General features: G+C 36.7%; 3 protein-coding genes across 9 annotated transcripts; 1 reads left to right on the top strand and 2 right to left on the bottom strand.

The window, feature by feature from the left end:
* Positions 1–1,509: 1,509 nt before the first annotated feature.
* bag3 (BCL2 associated athanogene 3) lies at positions 1,510–7,702 on the bottom strand. The gene is made up of 4 exons (XM_053501229.1): positions 7,505–7,702; positions 4,257–4,586; positions 3,206–3,583; positions 1,510–2,938 (listed from the first exon to the last, which is right to left on the bottom strand). The coding sequence occupies exons 1-4, from the start codon at positions 7,694–7,696 to the stop codon at positions 2,246–2,248; spliced, it is 1,593 nt and encodes a 530-aa protein (XP_053357204.1). The 5' UTR covers positions 7,697–7,702; the 3' UTR covers positions 1,510–2,245.
* A 2,701-nt stretch (positions 7,703–10,403) lies between these two features.
* Positions 10,404–19,419, top strand: tial1 (TIA1 cytotoxic granule-associated RNA binding protein-like 1). Of its 7 annotated transcripts, none has more exons than XM_053502108.1 (12): positions 10,404–10,565; positions 11,612–11,708; positions 12,358–12,456; positions 12,553–12,607; positions 12,804–12,891; positions 14,234–14,309; positions 14,637–14,745; positions 14,985–15,080; positions 15,183–15,267; positions 16,167–16,302; positions 16,398–16,537; positions 18,138–19,419. In XM_053502108.1, exons 1-12 carry the CDS (start codon positions 10,537–10,539, stop codon positions 18,250–18,252), a joined length of 1,125 nt encoding a protein of 374 aa, XP_053358083.1. In that variant the 5' UTR covers positions 10,404–10,536; the 3' UTR covers positions 18,253–19,419. The 7 variants fall into 7 exon arrangements, 6 of the variants coding, with proteins under 6 accessions (XP_053358083.1, XP_053358081.1, XP_053358080.1 ...); XM_053502106.1 differs by having other exon boundaries at positions 16,395–16,537; XM_053502105.1 differs by having other exon boundaries at positions 12,328–12,456.
* Positions 19,420–19,875: 456 nt separating this feature from the next.
* On the bottom strand, positions 19,876–26,717 carry pkd2l1 (polycystic kidney disease 2-like 1). The gene is made up of 15 exons (XM_053502442.1): positions 26,432–26,717; positions 26,076–26,189; positions 25,239–25,345; positions 24,321–24,574; positions 23,835–24,059; positions 23,440–23,668; positions 23,164–23,334; positions 22,873–23,054; positions 22,663–22,783; positions 22,465–22,563; positions 22,248–22,354; positions 22,051–22,168; positions 21,866–21,966; positions 20,706–20,854; positions 19,876–20,565 (listed from the first exon to the last, which is right to left on the bottom strand). Exons 1-14 carry the CDS (start codon positions 26,694–26,696, stop codon positions 20,707–20,709), a joined length of 2,241 nt encoding a protein of 746 aa, XP_053358417.1. The 5' UTR covers positions 26,697–26,717; the 3' UTR covers positions 19,876–20,565; position 20,706.
* Between the last annotated feature and the right edge of the window lie 720 nt (positions 26,718–27,437).

Raw genomic sequence — 27,437 nt, 5'->3', positions numbered from 1 at the left:
CATCAACAAGACAAGTTCATTTCTGTTATTATTTATATTATAGCAGCTATAAAGAGTCATTCTTCCTCCAGTCTTAAAGCTGATAATGCAGCCTGAGATTTTTAACAGACAAACTGGAAAATGCAAAATCTACATCATAATATTATCCCTGTACAAGCCCCTATAGATGAGTAACTAAAGAACTAACATCAAGAACATTCATATCAACCTGAACTACTGCCAGAAATTCTGTACGACTAGCTTTGAGAATTCAGCAGCACTATAGTATAATACCTTTGAGTTGAGAATTATTAGACTAAATTCTCTGACACATAAGTCACAGATTTTTATAGGTCATGATCTATAAATAGTAAACCACCTCATCCAGTGAGTGTTTCATTACGCAAATGTAATAAATCTCATTTATTCAGCAGCAAAACCAGAGACATTAAAGTGGACATGGCAACACCAGAGGAGTGGCTAAAGCCGAGTTCCTGCAGGAACCACGTCACGTGACCGCTTCCGTCATTTCAAGGCGGGTGGGGAACAGAGCACAACAACTCAGGCCTGTGCGTGATTCACCACTGCTGCTGCTGCTGCTTATAAGCATGCTTTCTGGATTCCTTTGTTTGATGTGAAGGAAATATCTCTTCCAGAGTCAGCAATCAATAATTAAAACCATATTTCTGTTCCTTTATGAATATTTTTAAGGCTTATTAACAAATAAGGATATATATATATATATCAAGTTGACAGGTTTGACCTAGATTTATGGAAAATGTTTAATCCTACCAGGTCTGTCTATCTGTTTATCTGTTATTTCAACTATGGTGACATTCATTTTATACTCAGTATCCAATCTTTATGTATACTCATTAGATGAGTTATCAGGTACACCTACCATAAAGGGACACTTTGTGTGCAGGTGATCTCCCATCCCATAGTCTACCACTGATTGGATATTATTTGGATAGTGGACCATTCTTAGCAATGACTCTAACATGTGAATGTCTTTTAAGCTGGCTCAAAGCCAAGGTAATCTTCAGTATTACTGTGCATTAAGAACAGTTCACCAAAACGATTAAAAAAATTTGTGCATGTAAAAACACAAACTACATACAGTAGCTTCTAACTGTGGTGTGGTGGGCCTTGTTATTGATGGATGGCGTAGATTATGCCTAGAAACAGATGAGCTAATATACTTTAAGCTTCAGTTTAATAATGTTTAGTATGTTATAATTTAACCAGATCACGAATAAAACAAGTGGCCAAATATTCTAACCTTAGTTCAAATTATATTAGACCTTTAATATTTTCTATGGCATGTACTTTCAAAGAAAAAAAACATAACAAAACATCTTGGCTTTTAGTAAAATGCACCCTATGTTTAATTGCAATCATTTTGACATTTTTTTAAATCTGTGGTAGTATGCATATAATCTGTAATAGAACACTGCTACTTTCCACTGAAGTCATTAGGTGCTTGCAGAGTTCTAAAGCCTCACAGAAGTCAAACAAGAAGAAGAGACATTATAATTTTCAGGTCTTTTATTATTCATGTATACTTTGTTTTTTAAGGGAATACACTTTAATGGAGATGGTGGACATTTTTACCACTGGAAAATATGTAAAAATGTTCATTTTGGCACAAAAATAGAATAGAAATATAACACTGTTGTCTATATCATTCAACCATTAATACTGATGTTGACAAGTATCAAGATCACAACATTATAGTCAAAACACAGCTAATCTGATCAGTTTTTGTTTTTCAAATGTAAATAATAGATAGAGGAGTTTGCTTTTCATGTGAAACCTTGGAACTTTTCATGCTAGTTAAATGTTTGTCTTTCCCTGCTGTTATAAAATCAATTAATAAAATCAGTGTCTTTCTAAGAAACGGTGAGAATTCTTAGTGAAATTTGAAAAGCTTTTTATCATACATGAAAAAGACTAAAGGCAAACATTGGATACTTCTCCTAAGTAAAAGCAAAAATAAAGCACATTCATTTGAATAAAGGCCTCTTATTTGAGACTGAGTTTCAAGATGAAACTTAGCCACCACAAGGTCACCACAATGGTCCTGCTACAAGACACTTGTACAGAACATTCCACAAGAGCGCACATAACAGCACGCACAACTGCACTCAGCAAACAAATCACATATTAACTGTCAGTCAACAGAAAAATTAATTGTGCATGCAACCAGTAACAGACTGAGGAGATGTGATTGGTGTCTCTTTCATACTAGAGCTTTGGTTTGCAGTTATGATATCTCCTTGGCCTTCTCCATGTCTGCCTGGTTGATCAAACTTGGCTCTCCTTTCTCAGCATCAGTGCTGCTGATGCTCACCTGTGCTTCTGCTTTCTCACCAAGCGTTTCCAGTTCCTCAAGAATGGTTTGTACTCTGCGGACACCATCACGTCGGGCCTGACGTACATCTAAACGTCCCTCTGGATCAACTGAGTCCAGAGCCAACAGTTCTTTGGTCAAAAATTCCTCCAGTGTCAGATATCTTTTATCATTCTTTTTCCCATCAAAACCTTTTACCTTCTGGGCCAGTTTCTCCACCCGCTCCAATATTTGCTGTACTTTTGTCAGCCCTGGGTGACTTGAGCTTGGCTCCACCTTCTCATCAAGTTGGTCTTCTTGTTGTGGAGCTGCTTGTTCCTGAGGTTCTGGTGCTGCTGGAAACTGCATGAAACCTACATTAGCGGTCTCTGGCATTGGAGATGGCAGTTGCTCAGATTGTAGCACAGGCTGTTGTATGGGGGTCTGTTTAAATTCTTGTTCAGGTTCTTGTATGGGATGCTGTGTCAGTGGTGATATAGGGTGTGGTATAGGCTGCTGTGGTTCAGCCACTCTCTGAATAGGAATCTCAATGAGGGGGCTGGTACGATGTTCAACAGGATAATCAACTTTTGGAGGAATCTCTGTATGCACAACATGCTGCTGGACCTGGGGAAATAAAAGAAAATAAGACATTAGTTCCTGTTGTTGAATTTAATTATTTTTTTACATAACAATTGATTTTTATGAAATATAATTATTATCCCTCAAATCACCCTTTCCTTAAAAGTACATTGGTCTATTTCAGGTTAATTATATTAAATAAAACATCACAGGTGTTTAGGTTTATACCACAGTTTTACATCATGCTGCTGTATATTATTTGTATCTCACTCTTTATTAAACATGCCTAAGTATTAACTCTACCAGTATTACCTGTGGTCTGTCACTCATGATCTGTGCTCTGACTGGCTCCTGAGCCCTTATATTGGGTGCTAAGATAGGACTTGGAGAGCGATTCTGCTCGAGCTGGATGGGCACTTGTTCGCGGTAGGTTGGGACTTTTTCTCGCATGGAAAATGTGGGGCTCCAATCTTCTGACTGGCGGCTGTGAACGGGGGGTTGGTATTCTGTTTGCCACAAGCGCTTAGGATGGACAGTCTGGGGTTGTGGGCTGACTCCAGTCCCCTCATGAATGACAGGAATGGGAATATAGCCTGCCCGGAGGCCTGTACTGCTGGGTCTGGAAGGTTGATGATGTGAGTTGGTATGAGAACTCTGTGTCCCCTGTGGCGAGTGGTGCACATGGTGTACCTATAATCAACAACATAAATGAAGAATTCAGAATTTGAGAAGATGATTATTGTCCATGAAAAGAGATTAAACCACCAGTGTGTCACAATTTCAATTTTCAAATTTTAATCCACATATAACCTTTAACTGTTCCACCAGAGAGACAAAATAAAGAACACATAAGGGTTTTGGAATGGAGAGTACAATAAGTACAGACAAAATCATTAGTCATTATACATATCTATCTATTTAATTGAATATGTGCGACTTTCACATGGTGTAGTTAAACTGGTCAATTATTGAACTATTTAAAAAGGCCTAAACAGCTTATTATAAGAATTAAATACCATAATATTTAAAGCATTCTCCATGCTTTCTATGTATTATTTGTAAAGTACCATTGTACAGATGTAAATTCTTGTATTTTATGCCTTATTGACTTATCCCTGACTTATAACATAGTTTATTGCCAAATGTTGTATGATTTCTCAAATGTTTAATTGTGGGCCTCAGGTTTTTGATACAATTTATTCTGTTCAATAAAACATTCTACACAGATTGAACTGCTTAAAAAGCATTGTTCCAGGTCCCAAAATACCCCTACCTAAAATAATCTTTACATTCCCCAAAATACCATTTTTTTCTTTCATGCATGTACCCTTCACATCAAAAATATAATTCACTGGGATTGTACCTCAGGTCCATGTGAGACAGGTGAACAGGACAAGCAATGTGAATCGGCCTCTGACGTGGCCTGTACCGGAGATCTTGGTCGACAGTGCAGTGTGGGAGTTGGGGATGGAGTCCGGCCATCTGCTCTTAGGTTTTGATGGTTTGCTGGATACATGAAAGAAAATGGTGGATACTGCTGCTGCCTGGACTCTATGTTTTCATGGGTGACTGGGATGGGGATATATCCTTGACGCAGTGTTGGCTGTTTCATCTCCGGAAAAAAGATCTTGTGCATGTCCTGAGGAGATGATTCTGTAGATGCACAGGGGCCGTTGGGCGAGAACTGATTGCCCTGCAACACATTTATTATATACATTAAATAAACATATGTAACTGACAAACAACATGCTGTAAATAATCTCTACTGAGTTATTCAGAAAATGGTTCATGAACTAAAACATTACTTGAAACTAATTAAGCCTTGTTATTAGAAGGTATTGGAAGGAATTTAAAGGGTAAAGTTTAGTTTATGTTACAGTGAAATCTTTTCACTCGACCTTAACAAAGTCACTGGGTCCCCTAACAGATTAGTGTAAGCTGTCATTATTCGGCACCATGTAATATTTCACACATGCTACACTATATTTTCTGTTACAGTGGGAAAAATCATATGGGCTACTACCTTTAATCTTAAAGGAGGCTGCTTTAAAGCAGAATTCTTTAAAATCTTTAAATTCATTGCACAAATAGGAATACATCTGGTTAGGCTACATCAAAGAAACAAAAACTTATTCTATTCTTAGTCCAGGATATTTTCCTTAACTTGAAAGATGCTCTCAAAGAACAACTAACTTCCCAGTCATTAACATAAAATAACCAGCTAAAAAAAATATGCTCCTCTTTACACTATGTCTGATATCACTGCAATGGTGTGTGCATAACAGTTCATACTGTAAAATATCTATACTTGTTACAAAATGCTTTCACAATTATAAATTACTGCAACTGTGATGCATATACACACAACCAACATAGTCCAGACCTGTTTGTATAAATATTTTTCTCCTTATTTTTGCTATAAAACATATGTGACATATTTGACATATTTGGCATTATTTTTTTTACTTAATAGTTATACTATATACTGTAGATGCATTAAATGTTGTGCAAAAACATTTTACTTTCTGTTATAAATTATGTTATAACAACTATACTATGTCATTCCTTCGCTTCCCTTAACTCATTAAGTTCATAAGACAGGAAAAATGCACCTCCTCCTCTGGCTTTACATTTATAATTATAGAATGTGGAGCATCTTTGTGAATAAGCAGCTAGATTACCAAACCACAAATACCAATTCACAGTAAACTGTGACTAAGCAACTGTGAACTAGAGAATCAATAATGTATTAGAATAAACAAATTCCTATAAACCTCTATTTCTTATTTACAAAAAATATAAAGTCATCACCTAAACAATCAGATTGAACAATTCAACTGGGCTAGGGCCTGAGAGGTAGTCTTTTGACCTTTTAAAGTAATTCAATATATTCTAGGTATATTACTCCCTATAGCCAACGGGAACATAGTAAACCTAAAGGGTGTGGTAAACTACGGATTAACAATTAAATGTGATATTTTCTAGCTTCAACATCAAGGCCAAAAAAAAATTAAATACAAACCCTTAAATCGCTGATCCATATCATATACTGTACGTAGAATCATATACGGAGTAAATTCTTATACCAATAACTACGTTGCAGATGTTTTATATTACTAGAAATATACACCATACATTTACCATCACGACATGACTCACTGCATGTGTGTGTGTGTGTGTGCATGCTCAATGGATTGCTGTTTGGTTGACACTGTAGCTTAAAATATACTTGGTGAGGGGGTGAGCTTCACTAAACAGTTCCCTGATGAGAAAAGACTTGCCTTACTCATCAATGTGAATTGTTGGGTTCAGCCCCAGACCATCTCTTGAATCCAGTTACAATCCAAGAATGGTAATACTGTTAGAATATTACAATCACGGTATATGACGGGTGAAAACGTGGATCCAAAGATGAGTCCACTTGGCTTATTATAAAGTTTACCAATGACCTTAATTTTTTTCTTATTAAGTGTAGAGTCAAACTGGGCTCTTTTAATGCATGTCATTGTAAAAAAGAGAAACAGAGCAGGAGTGACCTTCTGTCCTCTGACTAGTTGGCCTGACCACGCGCTCAGTTTATCTCCTGGCAGCTGTGTCTTTCCAGCAGATTCTTGGTGACACTAACTTTGGACAACAGCAAGTGTTGATCTTTCTTAACGAGACATACCAACTGGCCAGCACCAGTCTGAGCCCCCTGTGATTCAACCTCAACTTTGTAACAGGAATGTTCCCTTCTGTTTATGAGCTGAAGTTATTCTACAGTAACACTCCCTCCCCCAGGGTTGAATGTATACATGTTACTGGGGCCAGGTTGGTCTTTAGTAGACCATGTAGATCAGCTCTGTATGTGTTTATCCAGATAGATTGTGCTATCTAATAGCAAGTGCAACCTTTATTTTTTTTGATAACTAAAACATCTACCTTGACTTGTCTTTGGCTAAAGGCATAAGCTTCTACTGGCTATCACTGAGGCATGAGAGGGTGGATCCGTCTCAAATCCCATGTAAGGAAAACTTTCGGAGGTGCGATACCGAGCAGTTCCAGGGATCTTACCAACAAACCGCAGTCTGCGCAGCTCCTGAGGCTTTAAATAAACATTATAGAGATGGTCAAACACTCAGGGTCTTTAGGCGACATAATAACTGCAGTGCGTCACACACACGCACACACAGATACACATACACACACACTTACATCAGTCAAGCTTAGATCACAACACGAAAATATTTCCGTGCGTTAGGAACCCATCAATCCGTTATGAGAATATGAGAAGAAGCGCTATTTTAGGCGCGCAGCCTGGACTTCATCATGCGAATGACTGAATCGCAACTCAGCCATACAGCCCATCTTCAGGTCTATTATCATCCATTTACTCACTGCAATTTGTTCTGCGCAATTTCATAAAAATGGAGTCCAGGTAAAGTTAGACAAATAGACTAAGGCAGCAGTGAAAAAAATAGGATCAAATTTTCTCTGATCAGAAATAAAATTCATTAGCTGACATCCAACGCATGAGACGAGACTTAAAAGGAAGAGAGGCGGCTGAGAGCCGGGAGCTAAACTTCCAGCGCGTTTCGCCGCGGCTCAGCTTGGGAATGTCAGCGCGCTTACCCGCTTACTGTCGTGCCGGGGGTCGTTCCACGTAGTGATGCGATTGTTGTGATCCACAAAAAACGGCCATCCGGTCTGAGGGTCGATTTTAATCTCCCATCCTGGAGGCAGGGGATCATTAGTAGCCATTGTTTCAACAGGAGACAGTGTTTTCATACTCCGATATAGCTTCGGTCCTGAATATTGTGCCATGACGGCGCACTCGGGTCCTTTAAAGAAGCTCCGCGGTGACGCGCGCTGAAGGGGCGGGGTTTTGCGAAGCAACTAGTGCGCTCCTAAGGAAAGTTCTAGCTCTGTCTCGTACCCTGGACATGACATGTGATCTTAGATTAGGATTTCTTATTCATTTATCCATCTTCAGTAGCAGTAATTATTATTATTATTATTATTATTATTATTGCTGTTGTTTCATCTTAGGTATAATTTCATAATATCAGGTACTGTGACAAAATACACACACGCACGCACACACACACTTTAAATACATTTTGTTACTCAAACAACCAAACAAACTTAATATATCATCTAAAAATGTAAAACTTTTTTTTTAAAGCACACCGAAGGACCATAATATGGTATATACTAATATAGTTTATATAAAAAAAATCAGTGATCCAAAGTTTTCTTTTTGGATGAAAATACATTTTGCATTTTATTTGGAAATCAGTCTGTGATGATTTAAGGTGCCATGTCATCTGCTGGTGTCAGTCAACCGAAGTCCAAGTCCAAAGTTAATGCAGCCATCCACAAGAAGATTTTAGAGCACTTCATACTTCCATCAAGCTTTATGCAGATGCCGATTTCCTTTTCCAGCTGCACCTGCCCACAGTGCCAAAACTACCACTATCTGGTTTGCTGACCATTATATTACTGTGCTTAATTGGCCAACTAACTTGCCTGACCTGATCCTCTATGGGCTAGGGTCAGGAGGAAGATTAGAAACACAAAAACCTAATAATACAGAGAAGTTGAAGACTGTTATTAAAGCAAACAGGCTGATTAACCCCAATGCCATGCTGCATGGTGCAACAGTATGGGCTAAGGGAGCCCTAAATGCATACATGAACATATTTTTCTGAAGTTCAACAATTCTGTATTATAAATCTCTGCTGATTGATTTATCCTTATATAATAATAATAATAATAATAATAATACTTTGAGATACTGGATTTTTGATTTTCTTGAGCTGTAAGTCATAATCATCAAAACTACATTTAAAAAGGCTACATATAAGGGTGAAAAAAAAATTCTCCAATTGCAGAAAAAAATATATTTTTTGAATACATGTGTGTGTGTGTGTGTGTGTGTGTGTGTGTGTGTGTGTGAGAGAGAGAGAGAGAGAGAGAGTCCTGATAAATCTTGGCATTGTTGATTTGGAATGTGCCCATGCCGTCAGGAAAAAAATACCTTGATGTACCCATCACTCTGGAATGGGGTATATCTGGACTCATGAAACCACAGAACTTTTTTAATGCTCCAAAGTCCAAGCTTTATGCCACACAGCTATTCAATTCCAGTCCTGGGAGTTCATGGTAGTGCATGTAGAAATGCACTTTCACCATTAATTCATCATTAATCATGGCTGTGATTTCTACTCTGCATTTTTATGATGCAGCTTCACCTGTTTACAATTTCTCCAAATACAGACATAATTCAGAATAATCATTCAGAATTTATTTTCTGACCATGTTTCTTCTCCACAGATGACAGTTCACCACTATCCTTTCAGGATTTAATAGTGTTGCACAGTTCTTAACAAAATTCTAAAAAAATTTAAAAAATCTTTTTTGCTTGAATTTGAACCCAATACAATTTTTTCCACAAACGAGATACATCTTCAACCATAACATATATATTATTTTTAAATAAATGAGAAGTAATTCACGGCCTCTATGAGAAGCTATTAGCACCTCCATGGTCGAGGGTTTGATTCCCACCATAGGTCTGTGTGTGTAGTGTTTGCCTACTCTCTCATGCTTGGTGGGGTTCCTTCGTGTACTTTGGTTTTCTCTCATAGTCGAAAGACAATCAGAGCAGACTACTTGTTTTTTTATTCCCCATTGTGTGTGTGTGTGTGTGTGTGTGTGTGTGTGTGTGTGTGTGTGTGTGTGTGTGTGTGTACTTGTGTGCCCTGTGATCCTGTCCAGATTGTACCCCACTTCCCCTGGAATATCCAAATTCTCTGGGATAGGCCCCAGACTTCCAAGAACGATGTGTGAGTCACTGCACCAATTGGAGTTAAAAAATTCCTGCCAGCCAAAACATTTTATTCACTGCAATATTTATGGACTTAAAGACTAAAGTATTTGCTTATTCAAATTCAGATACCTCTTTTTTGTTCGTTTTTTGACCATGCAGTGTTTTTGCACAGTTGCAGCACTTGAGACACTTAAAACAACCCAAGTTTCGTGACCAACAGTAAAATAAATCCTAAAATATAGAAATAAGTGAACATAAGCTAAAATAACAATCACATTCGACTATTTGCTTCATAGTACACAGTGCCCTAAATGTAATATTTATCTTTTGGATGTTGGCCAGGTATGATATGTTTCTGGCTGTGGTTGAATCCAGAACCTCCTGGCGGGTGCAGACTCCTTGCGCAATACTGACTCTGCGCAGATTAGGCTTATATAACATGCGGGCACTGCATTACGATCACGTACCGTATATAGGTTATAAGGTCTTATATACTGTTTATAACCATGACGATATGACACACGGCTTTGATATACGACTATGTGTGTAATAAATATCAGGCGCAGTGTCTGGTAATGACCATCTGAAGATCAGCTACTGTTCCCAATTTGCGCAGCCCTGCGCTGCTTGAACGCACCCATCGTCGGCTCGGTGTCCAACCCCGTGATCCATCGCGCATGCGCATTGATTAAAGTCCTGGCTGGCCGGGTTTCGCCATTTTCTACACAATAAGCAAAGTAACTAGCTTTAGTAGTTTGGTGTTCTTTTACATAATCTATAACGACAGGTTGGTTATCGATAAGTTACACTAAACTTTGTACGATATCTGACAATGGAAGACGAGAGCCATCCAAAAACCCTGTAAGTAATTTACAGTTCAATGCCAGTCCATGCGCTTGGATTAGAGTGTTGAAATATCACAGTCGTTAGCATACCGTTAGCCGTATCTGGTTAGCCCGGGGGAGTGAAACATACAGGAAAAGCCTCGCTTAAATTCTGTGCAAGTGTTTTTTTTTAGCTACGTATAAGACAAAAATGTATTGGTACCAAACGCCTAAATATGTGTCTTGCTTGATGAAACCTATCTGGTGTTCGGTTGCTCGCTAGCGTTTTGTGACCGAGGCTAATATTAACTTGTACGCGGGCTTGACTTGTTCTCTTATGTAGGAGTTTATTTAAAACTAAATGCTGAAAAAGAACGAATGTATTGGTGGACATTGATATTTTGCTATATCTGGTACGCGAATTATACATTTTAAGCGTCGAATAAGATATAAATAGCTCAAGTGTTTTTGTCACTAGCTAACCAGGCTAAATGTTAGCTATTGTCTGATGTGTCCCCAGCTGCGATTTTTCGGAGGCCTAATAGCCTGGGTGCCGTGGCCTCTCTTTCTCTAACACACTGGCAACAATAATGCCTTATGTTCTTTAAGACGTTTCACCCCAGACTGCCATAATTTATTCTTAAAGTTATTGTTTACATTTGTATAGCTGAAAAAGTCTAACATTTTTACACTTTCTTACAAACACGTTTGCATAAATAACAATCGTTCTCTAACTACCTTGTGTGTGTTCCTTTATATGCCACTACTCTACTTATTAATTAATTTCTATAATGTAAGGTACAGATACCTTTAGTCCCTTTAGTAGGTTTTTTGTTCTCTTATAAAATTTGAAAACGTTTACATTGTGGCTTGTTATTTAGATTTCACAGTTTTGTTCGCAGAGCTTGTAAACAACCCTCTGTTTTTTTTTTTTTTTTTTTAAATATGTTCCTTTTGATTACTATCTAAAGCAACAACTAAAAACAGCTGTCCTCCTCTCATCTATACTCTTGTAGCTATATGCATGTGTGTGGTTGTTTGTAATGATCTGAGATTTAAGAAGCTCATTTTTCACTTTTGCAGTTATGTGGGAAACCTGTCTAGGGATGTTACAGAGAACTTAATCCTTCAGCTCTTCACCCAGATTGGTCCTTGTAAAAGTTGTAAAATGATAACAGAGGTAAGAATTTACTTTTGTGTTTAATAAATTAAAGAGCCAGCTAGAAAGGTTGCATGGATGATTTTAAGCATAAACAATCAATGATGTATGATGGTTTATTAATTTACAATCCAGTATGCTGACTTCAATTATAAGCCATGCAAGTAAAAAAAAACAACTGGTGATTAAAAAGTTGGAGATAATTAGGGCTGCACAAATTCATGATAAAAGTCAAATTGTTTATTTTGACACATTTTGATTGCAAGTTAGTGTGATATTAAATGTACCATTTAATTCATACAGTTTATCTAGGCAAATAATTGGTCAAATGATCTCTAAAGGATTTTTGCCAATATTTGTTGATCAGGCATTTTAATTGACAAATTTCTGACCATGTGTATATTAAAGGTTTTTATTTGATTTTTATTTTGATTTGTTGTGCAGCACTATATTTAATTTTTAAAATCTTAAATGTGATCTGGTAATTTGTATAGTTTTTACTGCCTACTCTGAAAATCCAATGTTTGTTTAGGCAAGTTAGCTTGTCCAGGAATATATAATATTTTTAATAATTGCAATTTTGTCTCTGTCTGAATAATTATGTGAAATTAATTCATTTCCTGCTGTTTCTTCTCTGCAGTTGGATAATGTTGGATTTTCTATATTGCAGCACACAAGCAATGACCCATATTGTTTTGTGGAGTTCTATGAGCACAGAGATGCTGCAGCCGCTCTAGCAGCAATGAACGGAAGGAAGATTCTAGGAAAGGTACATCTTCACCCGGGATTCGGATGTGTAAACTGAAACCTTGATCATGTGTAATAGTCTCGTGCAAGTCAATCATTTTGTCTAAACTTTATGCAGGAGGTCAAGGTGAATTGGGCAACGACTCCAAGCAGTCAGAAGAAGGACACATCCAGTAAGTTGGCTTTTATTTAGAATCTATTAGACATTGTGTTTTGCTGTAAGAGTGTAATGAAATGCTAACGGAGTTTAAACAAAAATTAAAAATATTTGTGAGCGAGTGTGAACAATTCAATATGTATTGTGATGCATTTTATAATGCTAGAACAGTAAATGATTTCAGTATAACTGTTTTTTTTTCCCTTTTGCAGATCATTTCCATGTTTTTGTGGGAGATCTGAGTCCTGAGATCACCACTGATGATATTAGAGCGGCATTTGCTCCCTTTGGGAAAATCTCGTAAGTTTTAAGCAGTTTTGTGCTTTGCCACTGAGGTTTATTATACGAAATCATTCGTATAATTTTAATCTAATGATTACTTAGACTAAGATGTCTGTTGTCCTATTTTTTTCCCCCAAGTATACTTGTCATTGAGTTGAGGGGAAAAGGACTTGACCGTGTTTGCTGTGTGTTATAGGAGAGACATGAATCTAAGGTGGAAGTCTAAAATTTAAATGCAACTAAATTCATATACGCATTAAATCTGAAGCACTATCTCTGCAGGTCTTTATCTATTGCCCACTACCACTAGTAAATCTGCACATGTTCTTCAGTTGCCAAAACAATAAAAGAAATTAGCTTTTTAGGACTTTTTAGGAAAAACTGTGTCTAGAGCGATGTTGTAAAGGTATTCCTTAAAAAAATTATTCACTACCACTACACAGTCTTGATACAATTGAGGAAATGGTAAGTAAATTTGACTGTTTACTTCTAAAACAGTTCAATATTTGGTTAAAATTGTTACAATAAAGCTAAACATTTTTCAGATTCCTTTTTAGCTGTGAGTGTTAGTTAATAGCACTCTGGTTATTTTACAGAAATGCTCATAGGATTGGACAGGAGCTTGAAGGCTAACAGCAAGGAACTGTGCACACTGGGGACTCAGATGTAGATTTTTTTCTATTTACTCTTTATCTTTTTTATATTTATATACTGCCATATTTTTGTATTAACATTGAAGTAGTGTAGTTTTTTTTTTAACAATCCTTCAATATTTCTTGAACTTGTAAAAGTGTTGTATTTTGTGGTTTGCCTAGTTGTTTTGATAGTTTGATTCTCTTAAAATTCTGAAAATGTCAATTTTTCGAAATTTGCAGCTTCCCAAACTCCATAATGGTGGTAAAGAATTGACCAGGAAAAATAAAGAAATCAGTTAACAGGCCATGTATGCCGTTTAATTCCTTTTTTTCCACTTTTAATATTTCTGTGTAACTCTGCTGGTAGGAATAGAGACAGAAACAGAAATTAGGAATGCATGGTAAATAATGTGTTTGTAGTGGTTTTCTTATTTTTAATAGGGTAACCTGTAAAGTCTTGTGTTTAACACCAGGATGACTATATAATAAAAACCTTGACTGAGCAGGAGTTTTACAAAGCAATTTATTGTAGGCTGCATGATTCTATATTTTTGATAGCATACCTATAGTGAGAAGTTTCAGAGAATTGATAGTGTTATCAATTCATTTACTTAGGGTACTATAACAATGCTTCACAGTACTGTGTGTGTATGGTTCCTTTCATTTCTTACCATGCTGGCTTATTTAAAGTGACCTGACGCATCTGGTCTGTCATATTCTTACAGGGATGCACGTGTGGTGAAGGATATGACAACAGGGAAATCAAAGGGGTATGGATTTGTGTCCTTCTATAACAAACTGGTAAGGCTCCAGCTCAGGAACACAAAGTGAAGGTTATTTCTATTTCTGTTTATTATATTTATTATGACCCATTTTGAGTTTTATTTAAATTTAAACAATTATTTTTTTAAATGCTCATTGCATTAAATGTTAATTAGTTAAATTTATTTGACATTTAAATTTTATAGTGTGGATGAATCAGTCCATTATGTTTTTATTGATAGTTACAATAGCAGGGGCAGATTATAGAAAGGCAGTGATGAAAGGCTAGCAGTTTTTCCTATGACTTTCACCCTTTCTTCATTACAATAATAGTGCATATTTTAAGCATATATTTGTTATTTATAGGATGCAGAGAATGCAATAGTACATATGGGCGGCCAGTGGTTAGGAGGACGGCAGATTCGGACCAACTGGGCCACTCGGAAGCCCCCAGCCCCTAAGAATACTCAAGATAGTAAGTAAATCAGTCACCTTGTATAATTGTCATAGCAGTCAGTAGGTAGAGCCTGATGCTAGAGGAGCCCAGGATTGTGTATTTGTCCTATTTGAGGGTAAAATATGTTGGTGGAATGAGACAATACCTAACTGTACTCTGTAAACATTTGCTGTGTAGTGTATTAATTGCTGACCAGGTTTTAGAATAGTTATTTCTACTTAGTTTTTTAATACTTTTTTTGTTTTGTAAAATCTTAGCCAGCCCAAAGCAGTTGAGATATGAAGATGTTGTGAACCAGTCAAGTCCACAGAACTGCACTGTATACTGTGGTGGCATCCAATCAGGACTCTCGGGTAATTCAGACATGGTGTTCGTCTAATATTCGTAATATTCTTGTATTTTGAGGATCTGGTGTTACATATTTATTATGGAATTTACATTGTTTTTTTTGACAGACCACCTGATGCGACAGACGTTTTCACCTTTTGGCCAAATAATGGAAATCAGAGTTTTCCCAGAAAAAGGCTATTCTTTTATCAGGTAGGACCTCAAAGCATCTTTTATTTTATTTTTTTGGTCTTGGTTACAGGTCCATTACTGGCAATAACTTGATGTCATGTTTCCAGTACACGTGCACCAGTTCTGTCTTTTATGTGTCTTCACTTCTTTATTATGGATCTTGACCATATATTGTGTGTTCTCTCAATAGGCAGTTAAGGGTGTGTGTGTTTTTTTTTTTTTTTTTTTTGCTTAGACTGTTTTTTGCTTTGCCAGTTTTGATGTGCGGCTGCACTAGTATTCCATTAGATGGCGCCAAAGAAGTTAAGAAAGCTGCTGTTACTAGCTTTAGACTTTGCTTATTATTGCAGCCATATGTGAGGAAATACCCTTGTTGATGGTTGCTGAAATTTTTTTTTATTTATACTCACCACTCTTGTTTCCCTGTTTGGTATTCCAAACCTAAAATCAAACAATGAAATGCATTTTCAATAAATTATTATTATACTGGAACCATTTTACCTGTCCCATGACTTACTTAGAAAATTCAAAGCTAGCTTTGCTATAAAGTCTGGTACATCCTGTCCATAAATGTGTTCAAGATCCACTTGCTTAAGCAATAGAAACTTTCCTGTAGCATGTTGGCACACATGAGATTAACTCTGATTACAGGATCCTAACATTGTTTTAAAGTTTGCTTTACAACTGAAAACCTAAGGGATGGAAGTGTAGAGAGCCAGTCAGATTGTAACATTAGACGTTTTAAACTTGTGGTAAGAAAAGTGTACTTTAACTTTAAAGAGGCTTTAACTTTGGCTGTTGAAGCTTTAGCTAAGATAAAGCACATGGCCTTGCTATGTATCTCCATTATTGGCTCCAAAGTTAAATTGACATATGCCAAAAGGTTTGTTTGCTTATTGTGGATTTTTTTCTGTCCACAGGTTTTCTTCTCATGAAAGTGCTGCCCATGCCATTGTGTCAGTGAATGGAACAACTATTGAAGGCCATATTGTTAAGTGCTACTGGGGCAAAGAGTCACCTGATATGGCAAAAACTGTACAGCCTGTAACAGAACAAGTGTGCATCATTTTATAGTTCTTTATTAATATATCATATTAAAGCTTATATGTAGTAAGTCTTTTTTTTTGCTGAATTTTGGTCATTTCCAGCAGGTGGAATATGGACAGTGGGGTCACTGGAATCAGATGTATGGGAATCCCCAGCAGTATGGCCAGTACATGACAAATGGGTGGCAAGTACCTTCCTATGGAATGTACGGACAGACATGGAATCAGCAGGGATTTGGAGTGGAGTAAGTTGGTTGAGTTTTAAGTAGGGCTGGGCGATATGGCTGAAAACTGTATCACGATATCAGTGTTTCATATCGGTCGATATAGATAATTATTGATATTTTTTATGACCCATTTAAAATAAGAACCAGGAGAAAAATATATTACATTTAACATTTTTATTTTAAACTTAACCTTCCTCTGATCATAGTCCTTTCAGTTATTAAGACAGAAATGTCTAACCATGGAAAACTCAAATAATTAAAATGTAAACATAAGTCTAAGGTCACAATGCTAACAATTATCACAATGTTAACAATTATCTCTTAACATTTAAGGTGCAAAATGAAAGAAAATGTAAGAAATGCTTAATAAAGTGTAATAAAATAGTGCAAAGTGCATTTTCTGCTTATGAAGAGGAATCCAGCAGACCAGCATGAGACAACAATATGGCGCAACCAAACATGATACTGTTACATGATTGGCGTTAGCGTCTCACTCCCTATGTTGCTAGGTTACCAGAGAGCGAGTGCCTTTGTTAATGCAACTGTCACGGGTAGAGATGCTCCGATCAGCATTTTTGGGGCCGATCATTGATTACCGATCACCAAGATCATGATCTGCCGATTGCCGATCACTGCCGATCACAGAATGGCAGGGGAATGGGAATCTTATCTATAATCTAGCAAAGTTTGCACCAATTGTAGAAATGAAACTAACTCTAAATTAACTATATTGAAAAAAGAAAACTGTAGAATTAAATAAAATACATAAATAAGTAATTAAATAATCACAGAAAACGCGTCGTATAAAAGAAATGTTGCATGCAAGAATCGAGAAGCCGCGCATGCACGGAGAACAGGTTAAGCAAGCAGGGGATAAACTGCACGCGCAGAATCGAGCTGTTGAGCGGGCAGTGGAGATATTGCACGCTCATAGTGTTTTGTCTGCTCTTGTAGCATGGACGGTAAACCGAAACAGGCAGAATAACCACGAGAGTTATTGTAAGAACTCTCTCATGCCGAGAGCAAGAGTTTACACAATTCCGCGTTCTAGCAACTTACACTCAATCAGGAATTGGACCCAAAGTTGAGAGTACTCTCATAAGATCCGGCGAAGCGTCGGAAACGGCATGGGCAGACTGAGCGATGTGAAGCGCCATCTTGTCTCCTTTTATGCTTCCTGAATCGCGACCGTACTACTTCAGCGTCCTAGTGCCGGTCACGGAGTGAGTGTGCATGACCCAACCAAACTAGCTTTGCGACCTCTGTTTTCTTCCGACAAAGAATAAACGTTTTTACGTTTTATCGAACACGTGTCTATCGCGATACATATCGTTATCGTTTTATCGCCCAGGCCTAGTTTTAGGTATGCATAGATAATGCAGATTTTTTAAAAAGTATGGGTCACAAAACATTGTCATGCAAGTTATTGGACTCTAGTTACATTTGTACAAAATCTTACATAGTGTATTTTACACCAACAAGCTTAAGACGTATTACACTTTAAATTGTTGATTGAATTGATGGGATAAAATATGAAAAAGTCAACCATTGAAAACATATTTATGGTTTTCAGAGAATTCATAGGAAATAAATAAATAAACTTGCTTTCTCCTTTCAGACAGTCACAGTCTCCTGCTTGGGTCGGAGGTTTTGGAACTCAGCCCTCTCAGGCACAGCCTGGTCCTGTGATGAACCAGGCTAATTTTGGCATGGCTGGCTACCAGACACAGTGATTTGTTCATCACTTTCCACTTTGTGGGATCTGAGTCACTTTGTGGGAGCCCTCTTTCTCAAGTTAGGAGAGAATAAAGAGACTCATAGAAGTCGTTGACTTTTTCCCCTAGAAAACATTCAGAACTGACCTGAATCAGGGTGTAAGTGCAAAGAAGCAAATTTTGATTATAGAACGACTTCAGCAGGAAACTGAATTTATTTGCGAAATTTATTTTCATTGTTTTAATGGAGTCGGACATAATAAACTGTACATTTCACGTTTCCCCCTCCATCTGTATTCAACAATATATTTGCTTATTGCCAATTACAGAAAGTGCACAGGTACATTGCAAAATGCTGTACATGATTTAAACAATGATGCATTTTAAACTTTCATTTTTCCCAAATAGCTGATGTTTGCTTGTTAGTCACACAATGGACTTCAAATTTTGTACCTAAAGAAGCAAAACAAACGTTCTGACACAGTAAACACATGTAAGTAAAGGCACTTTTTGGGGTTCATTGGACCTGTGTCTTGTAAATGTTGAAGTGTAAATGAATTTCTATGTGCAGTTGTGTATATTTAATTCACATTAGCTCCTCATTTCTCTCAGAAGTCTAGAGTTTGATACAGCGTGTATGATGTTATCTTTTTACTATGTTTTACCGACAGTGAAATCTCGTTCACTTTAAAGAAAGAGTCACTCTGGATGATTATGTAAATAACCTTTGATAACTGGGTATGGAAAAGGGTATTCAGTACATCCCTTCTTTATTTCTGAATAGAGCAGAACGGTACTGCTCTTGATCGACACATGTCCATGTGGCTGACATGCTGAATTCACTCAGTGTTACAAAGAAGCCTTAATTTTCAGTCGCTCAGTTTTACTGACCTGAGACCCTTGTAGAAAGCTGTATTTGTTGATTTATAGACCCTACAGTAGATTTTCTCCATTTGCAGTTTTGACAAATATGCGTGCCATTTTCTCTAGTAGCCAGACAAATGAGATTTGTTTTTTTGGGGGGGTGGGGGCAGACTTTGTAGATTTGAAATGCATGTTTCAAATCACATTTGTTGAGGTTGCTTCAGGAACCGAATGTAATAGGTAAAATGTTTGAATGCAGTCTAGCATTTGATAAATTTTAAGTCTAAATGAGTCTCAATAAATGAACCATTGGACTAGGAACATGTTTAATGTATTTTTTTTTATTTGGGGTTTAAAATGGAATTTATATTGTATCACAGTATACATATACATCATTTATACATTTAGAGGCAACTCTAATTTTTTTTTTTTATGTATTAACATTCAGTCTTTAGTTGCTGATAGTTTACAACTAACATTTAACATCTGAAGCATAAATTGTTTTAGGTTCAAGTAATTGCACGTTCACAATTTAGCACATCATAAATAAGTTCAAATATGCCTACAGTCATTTACATGTAGCTTTTTAATATGCTTGTTTTTCCAAAATTAACCATCAGCATTAGCAAAGTCACACTTTACGCACAAGAACATGATTAAATTGTAATTAAATCTGTTTTCACTTTCTGGCCAGAAGGAGAAGCTAGAGCACAATTTCTTACTTAATCTGGTATCTATGTCTGTTTATATATATATATATATATATATATATATGTATATGTGGGGTCTTATTTATTTGTTTTGTTTTTTTCAACAAAAGCCTTTATTCAAATTTACATAAGACAAAGCTGAAGAATTGTGGCTTTTGCTCAAGGGCACAGCAGTGGCTGACTGGTTCTCTTAGAATTAAAACTTTAAGACCCCTAGCACAGACCCTTGAGCTGCCATACAGAATTTATTAAATTCACTTGCTCGTCTGTCACAAAGTAGTGAGCTCAGTCATTATAATTATCTAAATGAATGACAAGTACTTTAGTTTCACAATACAGCAAATACACAGTACATGAAATACATATGTATGTTCACACTGAAGTAACATTTCTACAGGGTGATTTCTTCTTGTTCCTATAATGAAATGTTTGCATAAAGGTACTAATATATGCATTAATTAAGAGGTCAAGTCTATTTCTAGAATAATATTTACCATTATCTACCCTATATCCCTGGATGAGGAAGAGATTTTCAAGAATAGGTGTTTTCCTAGTCTCTAGGTTTGTAAGGTTCCTAGTAATTAAGGGTTTAGGCATTTTGGCCATGTTTGCTTCAGTGATGTGTTGATGCAATGTTCTCATGGATGGTGGACCAGGCTATAGCTGATAAATCCTTCATTTCTCAATCGAGCAGTCAATGAAGAAGATAGAAACTCACTCTGGTTTGCTATAACATTACCTTCCAGATTTTCACCCCCTTTAATAAGAAAACAAACAAAACTATAAACAAAGGTCATTTCGGAGTAATGAATAGTATGAGAACACGTCAGAACCTTGTGTGCATAGAATAAAATTTCATGCAGAAAGATGAACAGCAAGGCTAAACCTGATCCTCACCTCATTTCTGGTTGACAGGTGTTTTTCCATTGTTTTGTTTTTTGTTTGCTTTTTCAGAGTCCTGCAATCCCAGTCTTTCCATGACCATGTCAATCTTGCATATTGTGATGGCTAGAGTGCCTTCCAATTCAGCTACTTGTTTAACCAACCTAAACAAGAGCAGTAATAGCCTTTAGAACAGGTGCAGGATGAATTTGTGTTTTATTGAAATACAATAGAAAGAACACAATGATGGAATCCTGTTTGTGGAACTGTGGAACAGTTAGTGGTGGGCGATGTATCAAAGTGACAATATCAAGAATTTCATGATATATACATGATAAATATCACAGTATACCGTGGTGGCCGAAAATAATAAGACAAAATATATGCCATGTATTATGGTTTTCCCTGTGCAAAAAACATGATTTCACTTATTCTATCTGGTCAAAGAGTTGTGCTAATTAACTGAAAAGGTAGTGGAAAAACTGGCTATCTGACAATGGTATTCAGTTTCTGGAGACATGGCCAGGTCATCTCCAGACCTAAACCCAATAGAATACTGTTGGACAATGGTGAAGAAGCCAATAAAGTCTAGAGACCACTTTTGGTACACAATCTTCAGAAAGCAATCATCTTTTTCAATTTATGCCCAGATGGATCAATTTGTACTCATTAAAAGAATAAAATGATAATTCTTTTCAAATCCCTTTTTTTTCACTATACCGACACCCCAGAACCGATGCAATGTTAAAAAACAATAAGCTGTAAAAGATTTTCTTCACATGCAGCACTTGCTGTAAATGTGATTAATTTGACAAATCAAGTTTTATAATATTATGAAATCAAGAAAAGTCGCATATCTTTAAAAAGTCACTGTCATAATTTCTTTTTCAAGTCCAGTTCTAAGATTTTGTATCCTGTATCCCTGTTATCCTGTCTCTAAAAAGAGATTATAATATCTCAACAACACATACAGTGACAATATCAGTGTTATGTTGCCCAGTTTTGTGTCAATTACCGTATATCCTACGCCGGACATGAGCCTTTGCAGTCTAATTTGCTTTCATTGAGCACTTTTTATTTTACAACGGACTGTTATGAACTAATTTTTTTTCTCCAATCATAGATTATATTATAACTTTGGGGATTAGTGGGTGCTGGATGTACACATAACCTACATCTCAAATTGTTCCTGGTTGATGGAGCATGGGTTCATCTTCTTGTTGTCTTCTGCATTATTTCCATGCGTAAGATTGTGAAGCTCTGCACTAAGTGCATTCTGGTAAAATAAAATTATTGAGACATTGTAATAAAACAATACAACATACAATAAGAAAAACACTAAGGGAAAACTATTTCAAACCCTTTTTTCCTCCAGTTCTCGTTTCATTTTCTCCTGCTCCTCACGGTCTAGAATATGATTTCGATCTTGATCGTATCTGGAGAAAGCCTCAGAGATGTCATGATCATCATGACCCATCCTAAATGGATAAAAAAAAGGATTAATATCTGAGTCATTCATTTCTGGTTTCTTGGTAAATTAATAAAAATGTGACATACTCTCTAAGCGTTTCTCTGAAGTCCCTAAACTCCAAGTCTTTTGACCCTTCTAAGGCCTTCTGAACATCTGTGATCCTGTCCTTTTTGAATTTCAGCTTCATCACGCTCTGAAATGTAGTGTTCAGTCAGTGTACAGTGTACAAGTATTTAGCCTGTGTCTACTATAAAAATAAATAAAATAAATATCTTGTTTATTTAACTAGCCAGCCAGCTTCACCTGTTTGAAAAGGTCTGTAATATGGAGATCATCATTGTGGGAGGCAAGTTCCTCCTTAACTTCAGAGTATGTGTCATTGATGATGGCCAGAAACATGTTCTGTTTAATGGAGGAAAACAAGATTGGTTGAGAGAAAGTTATGCTTGTGATGTCTTTTGTCTGACTGACACATATGTAATTCAAGACTAGAGGACTTACCAGTAACACAAAGAAGACGAAGAACACATAGGTGAAGAAATATATCGGCCCCAGGATTCTGTTTGCTGTGTCGATGCTATCATAATCAAAGTCTCCAAGGATGATCCGAAATTGGGTGAAACTGCACCAGGCCATTGGAAATGTATGTATTATTGTATCATTCCTAAATGTACTATGAACGCAATATCAACTGTGGAATAAAGTACTTACATGCATTTTTGAAATGTGCTGAAAGATTCAACCTGAGTACCAAACAGAAGATAGCCCAGCTGGGCATAGGCAAAAAACACAATGAAGAACATGACAGCAAAGCCGAGGATGTCTATGGCACAGCGCGCCAATGTGGAGGACAGCTGTGACATTGTCTTATTGAAACTGATGTATTTAAATATCTACAGGGATGAAGAGCAGCACAGTATTACAATTAGTCTTATCCATTCTGAATTACACATACATAAGAAAGTGTTTTATGTTCGGTTTAGGAACTGTGACAATGTTTACCTTGATCCAAGCAAAAAATAGGTTTACAGCATTCATGTTGTTGTACTGAGTTTGCCAAAATGCCAAAAATTCAAAATCTGCATAGCTGCTGGGATCTTTAAGTAAGCTTCCAAGCAGGTTGTTTACTTTAACAGTCCGGAATACATTGAAGATGATTGCAACAATAGCAAGCTATAAAACATTAAATATAAAACATTCTAGTATTTAAATTTTATGGTTATAAAAGAAGCAATATATTTGGCTTGAATAACTGTCTATGATGGATCTTCAACTTACCAGTAACACTACCACATCCAAAATGTTCCAGATATTGGTAAAGTATGAGCACTTATGTATTCGGACCTCCAAGATTTCCTCCACAATATAATAAAGGATGAACACGCAGAAAACCAGCTCGCAGCCGATGATGAAGTAATCCCATGAGGTAACATACCGAATCAGCTTAACTGTCCGAATCTGGTACGAAGTTATTGCTCCACCAGTGGCAGGAAACTCAACCACCAAACTGAGAAACAGAGTGATATTTCATCACTTCAACAAGACTGAATGATTTTGTCACTATATTAATTTATGCATATGGTTATACTGCGACCCTGAATACAGGATAAAGCAGTATAGATGATAAGTAAGTGAGTGAATGAGTAAGCATATGGTTATATTATATTTAGTACCTTATAACACAGAAGAGATTGATGTTTGCATTGTATGTGGAAAAATCTATAAAAACAGCCCTGGTTCCATGGTCCAGCCACAGGTTATCTTTGAGTTCTGCCAAAATAGTAGCACTTTCATTTTTGGTCAAGGCAAGGTCCTGATAGTACCCTGCTCCACTGTATGTGGCCAGCAAACCCCAGTAACTTGACCCTCGCAACTCATTTTCTGTGTGGTAGGTCCAGCTGCCGGAAAATAAAATCACAGAAATAAAATATGGCTTAAGCAGTGGCTGTCTAATGTAAAACCAGAGCACCAGCTTATAATACAGTCAAGTGCAGTCAAGATTACTTCACAACTATAAGACAACTTATAAAATAGTTTTATATGTAGTTGGCTTGTAAACAATGTAAGAATTGCTTACCGTTTATTTCAAAATGATTGCAATCACCGTTAAGCATACAAGTACAGTCAAGTCATAGTGAACAGGTTGAGGCTTCACTTACGCTGTTCCGTTGACCAGTCCAAACGCACTTGCATCTTCTTTCTGTGTATTGTACACATCAAAGCAGTCTGCGATTTCAGTGCTAAAGTCTGTGGGCACCTTGCACGAATTGTTTTTGACTTTTATCTGCCGTATACGAGGGACTCCCAGGAGCATGTTCTCGTAGTAAATGAAGGAGTGTAAGCCAGTGTCAAGAGGCTGGTCATTGTACCATGTGGTCCAGTAAAGGCCATCAATTAGAGGACCTTCAGTGTACTAAGGGTATTAAGACAAAAATTTTTTTTTTAATTATTTGTTGTATCCTTTTAAAAGAAGGGGTATAAGTAAACTTAATTAATTTATTCACAAATTGACTTATTAAGGTTAATTTTTACTGGACTATACATTAATGCATATTATGATCAAATTTGTTAAAAATTCTCAAATGTCCCTAATTTCATTTATTGTTCTCTCAAACTTTATGGTTATAGATATGCTAGCCATAGTTTGACAAACTTAGCATGGAGGAACTTAAGTGGAGTGTTTTTCTCAAACCAGGCCTGTGCATCCAACATCAGTGTCTGATCTCACTAAACTCTTTTGACTGAATATGCGCTATGTTATGTGATCTTATATCATTAAAAGGGGCAGAAGAGAACTCCACTTTTATATAGTTACTGTAGGCTGTACATATTTTATAGCTGATATACAAGTATTTCTATTAATGTTTTAGATTTCATTTGTCAATTTGACCTAAAACTGCTACTACTACTTAATATCTAAAGTTAGATAGATTAATAAATTAGATCCAAGTCTAACAACAACAAGAACAACAACAATAATAATAATAATGTTCTTGGTGGTAGTGTTGGAGGAAGAAAAATAGGAAGAAAAAGAAAAGTGTAGGAAGTATACAACAGGATAATGAAAAACCACTCACTGTCCAAAAATCTTCCATGGTGCCAATGGACTCAAATGAATTCACAAACAAATCATTCATGACTTTAGTGTAGTAATAGGTGGTTGAGCTGGTCATGCCATAGGTCACTGAAAGGCAACATGATTATTAATACTCAGTTTCATTGCAAGTCTGTATTAGTCACTCTAAAGATCTATCACAGCTGGGTGTTTCAATCAACAGTTATCCTTTTGCAATGGCATCATCCTAAAAACTAAAAGACATGAGTTAGGAGAGGGTGATTTGTTTAAGGAACAAAGGCCCAGTAGGACGCAAATAGCTGACTTAAACAAAGGACATCTACCTATACAAAGACTAAATGGCTTGGTTTTGGCTCTTATCAGGAGAACACAGCAGAGCCCTGCGTGTATTCCTTTCAGTATTAATGTTTCCTCTAGACAATGGTCTGTGCAAACCAGGCGCTTGGCTGACGTTTTATAATGGGTACTTACGCTGAGGCTGATCAGCAGTGATAATAGCACAAAGTAGTAGAATAAACAAGGGGATAGTACAAACATTGGTCACTAGACAGGATGATAATTCCAATGACGTTCTTGAATTATTTCCCATTCAATTTATTTTCCTTAATACATAAAGAGCCCCTATTCATAAGACAGACATGGCACATCACTGTCCAAATTCGTCACTCACAAGTCATAGCAATCCCATTACAACTGCTGAAACAAGCAATAGCTGGGTGAGCCTAAATATACTGAAATGTTGTACACTTCTATGTATTTACAAGTATAGCTCACCTATTTATGCGAAAACATATAAAAGGTAACTGCTGTGAAAAATATTCAGAATCGTTGTACTTACATAAACATATGTCCACTAAGAAAAGAATGTAGACAAATAACTCTCTGAGAGTTGTTTTGAGAAAGAGCTCTTGGTTTGTTGCTGTGTCCTCTGTCAGTGTTGTTCCCCACAGTCCTATCAAATCAGAATTTTTGTTTGCAACAACAACAGCAAAAATGCATGCTTATTTGTAATCAAACTTATCGTCTCCCACAGTGCAGAAAATTTATAACTGGACACTATTTTAACACAATTTTATTTAGTCATCTCTAATATTAAAAATGGATATACTTTAGAGATAGATTGCTTTTAGAGAGACCGTGTGTTAGATCCGATAGACAAAACAGAATAGATAACAGATTTTAAAGCACATTTACCTTTAATTCCTCGTAGGAAAGCAGAGCAGCATCCAGATTTCTTCTTTTCCGGCTGTTGATTTAGGGCCATAGCCTCAGTCTGGTAGGGGTCAGGTGCCCCAAAATGGGGTGAAATGTTGGGGTAAACAGTGCTGATAGAGTGGTTTGCTAATGGAGGGGTGCCACAGTATGCCTGGTTGACCCATCCTCTTTTCCCTACACTCTCCATTTCACACTCTACCTGACTGCTCAGGTGGCTCGCTGCCCTAATGTTTCTGTGCTGCATGCTGGTTACTGAGGTGCTCTGTGTAAGTCAGTGCTTTAAATAGCTATAAGAAGCGATCTGTTGGTTGGAAATAGGTACCACCTGTTTTTATACCTTCTTCCTGGACCACCGTCAGAGAAGATGTGATTGGGTTTTGAAAGGAGGAGGCTGGACTTTATTGTTCTTCTAAACAAAAAAGGTCCATTGATGAAATTGAGACACCCGGGATGGTTTTTTTTTTTCGTTCTTTTTTTTTTTTTACGTAATGTGATGTAAGATAAGACAAGACATTGTAATAGCTTGCTGTAAAAGTGTGGAGCAAAAGTGAAAATGTAGAAGGCTCTCGATGCCAAGACAACTGATATTACAACAAATACATTATACGTGGGCTATATAGAAACAGTATATGTGCATCTAGGTGATTATAATTATCTGCCCCAGCAATCCTTTATTTAAAAATAAAATAAGTGAAGGGTGTGCCAGCTATAAATATTAATAATCATTATGCCGATAACACAAGTGGTATTATGGCTGTTAAAATACACTGATTAAAAGTGGCATATTCGCTTTTTGTTCATTTGTCTGTGCGTCTTGACCTGAGACCAAGCTGCTCAAGCTTCATTGTTGTAAACAGACATATTACACACAGTCACTGAACAAAAAAGAGCGTAATTTTCTCTCTCCATTCAAGAGTGCTTGTAAAGTCTGGTGTATCAGTGGTTGTGCCCCATTTTATTCACTTAAATTGTTTAAGTCAACCCT

Source organism: Clarias gariepinus, chromosome 8, assembly GCF_024256425.1.
Source record: "Clarias gariepinus isolate MV-2021 ecotype Netherlands chromosome 8, CGAR_prim_01v2, whole genome shotgun sequence".
In the NCBI taxonomy this organism is placed as follows: domain Eukaryota; kingdom Metazoa; phylum Chordata; class Actinopteri; order Siluriformes; family Clariidae; genus Clarias; species Clarias gariepinus.
This window is presented reverse-complemented; position numbering and strand designations above follow the sequence as displayed.

Bases quoted from the DNA above. Each gene is read 5' to 3' on its own strand.
- bag3 (XM_053501229.1), bottom strand. From the start codon at position 7,696: ATGGCACAATATTCAGGACCGAAGCTATATCGGAGTATGAAAACACTG. The intron at 4,587-7,504 runs GTAAGCGCGCTG...AATGTGTTGCAG, and splicing joins CCCGGCACGACAGTAAGCGG to GGCAATCAGTTCTCGCCCAA. The intron at 2,939-3,205 runs GTAATACTGGTA...TTATTTCCCCAG, and splicing joins TCATGAGTGACAGACCACAG to GTCCAGCAGCATGTTGTGCA.
- tial1 (XM_053502104.1), top strand. From the start codon at position 10,537: ATGGAAGACGAGAGCCATCCAAAAACCCT. The intron at 12,457-12,552 runs GTACATCTTCAC...AACTTTATGCAG, and splicing joins GAAGGAAGATTCTAGGAAAG to GAGGTCAAGGTGAATTGGGC. The intron at 15,081-15,182 runs GTAATTCAGACA...TTTTTTTGACAG, and splicing joins CATCCAATCAGGACTCTCGG to ACCACCTGATGCGACAGACG.
- pkd2l1 (XM_053502442.1), bottom strand. From the start codon at position 26,696: ATGCAGCACAGAAACATTAGGGCAGCGAGCCACCTGAGCAGTCAGGTA. The intron at 24,575-25,238 runs GTGAGTGGTTTT...TAATACCCTTAG, and splicing joins CCATGGAAGATTTTTGGACA to TACACTGAAGGTCCTCTAAT. The intron at 20,855-21,865 runs GTAGGTTATGTG...GCTCTTGTTTAG, and splicing joins AACCAGGAACAATTTGAGAT to GTTGGTTAAACAAGTAGCTG.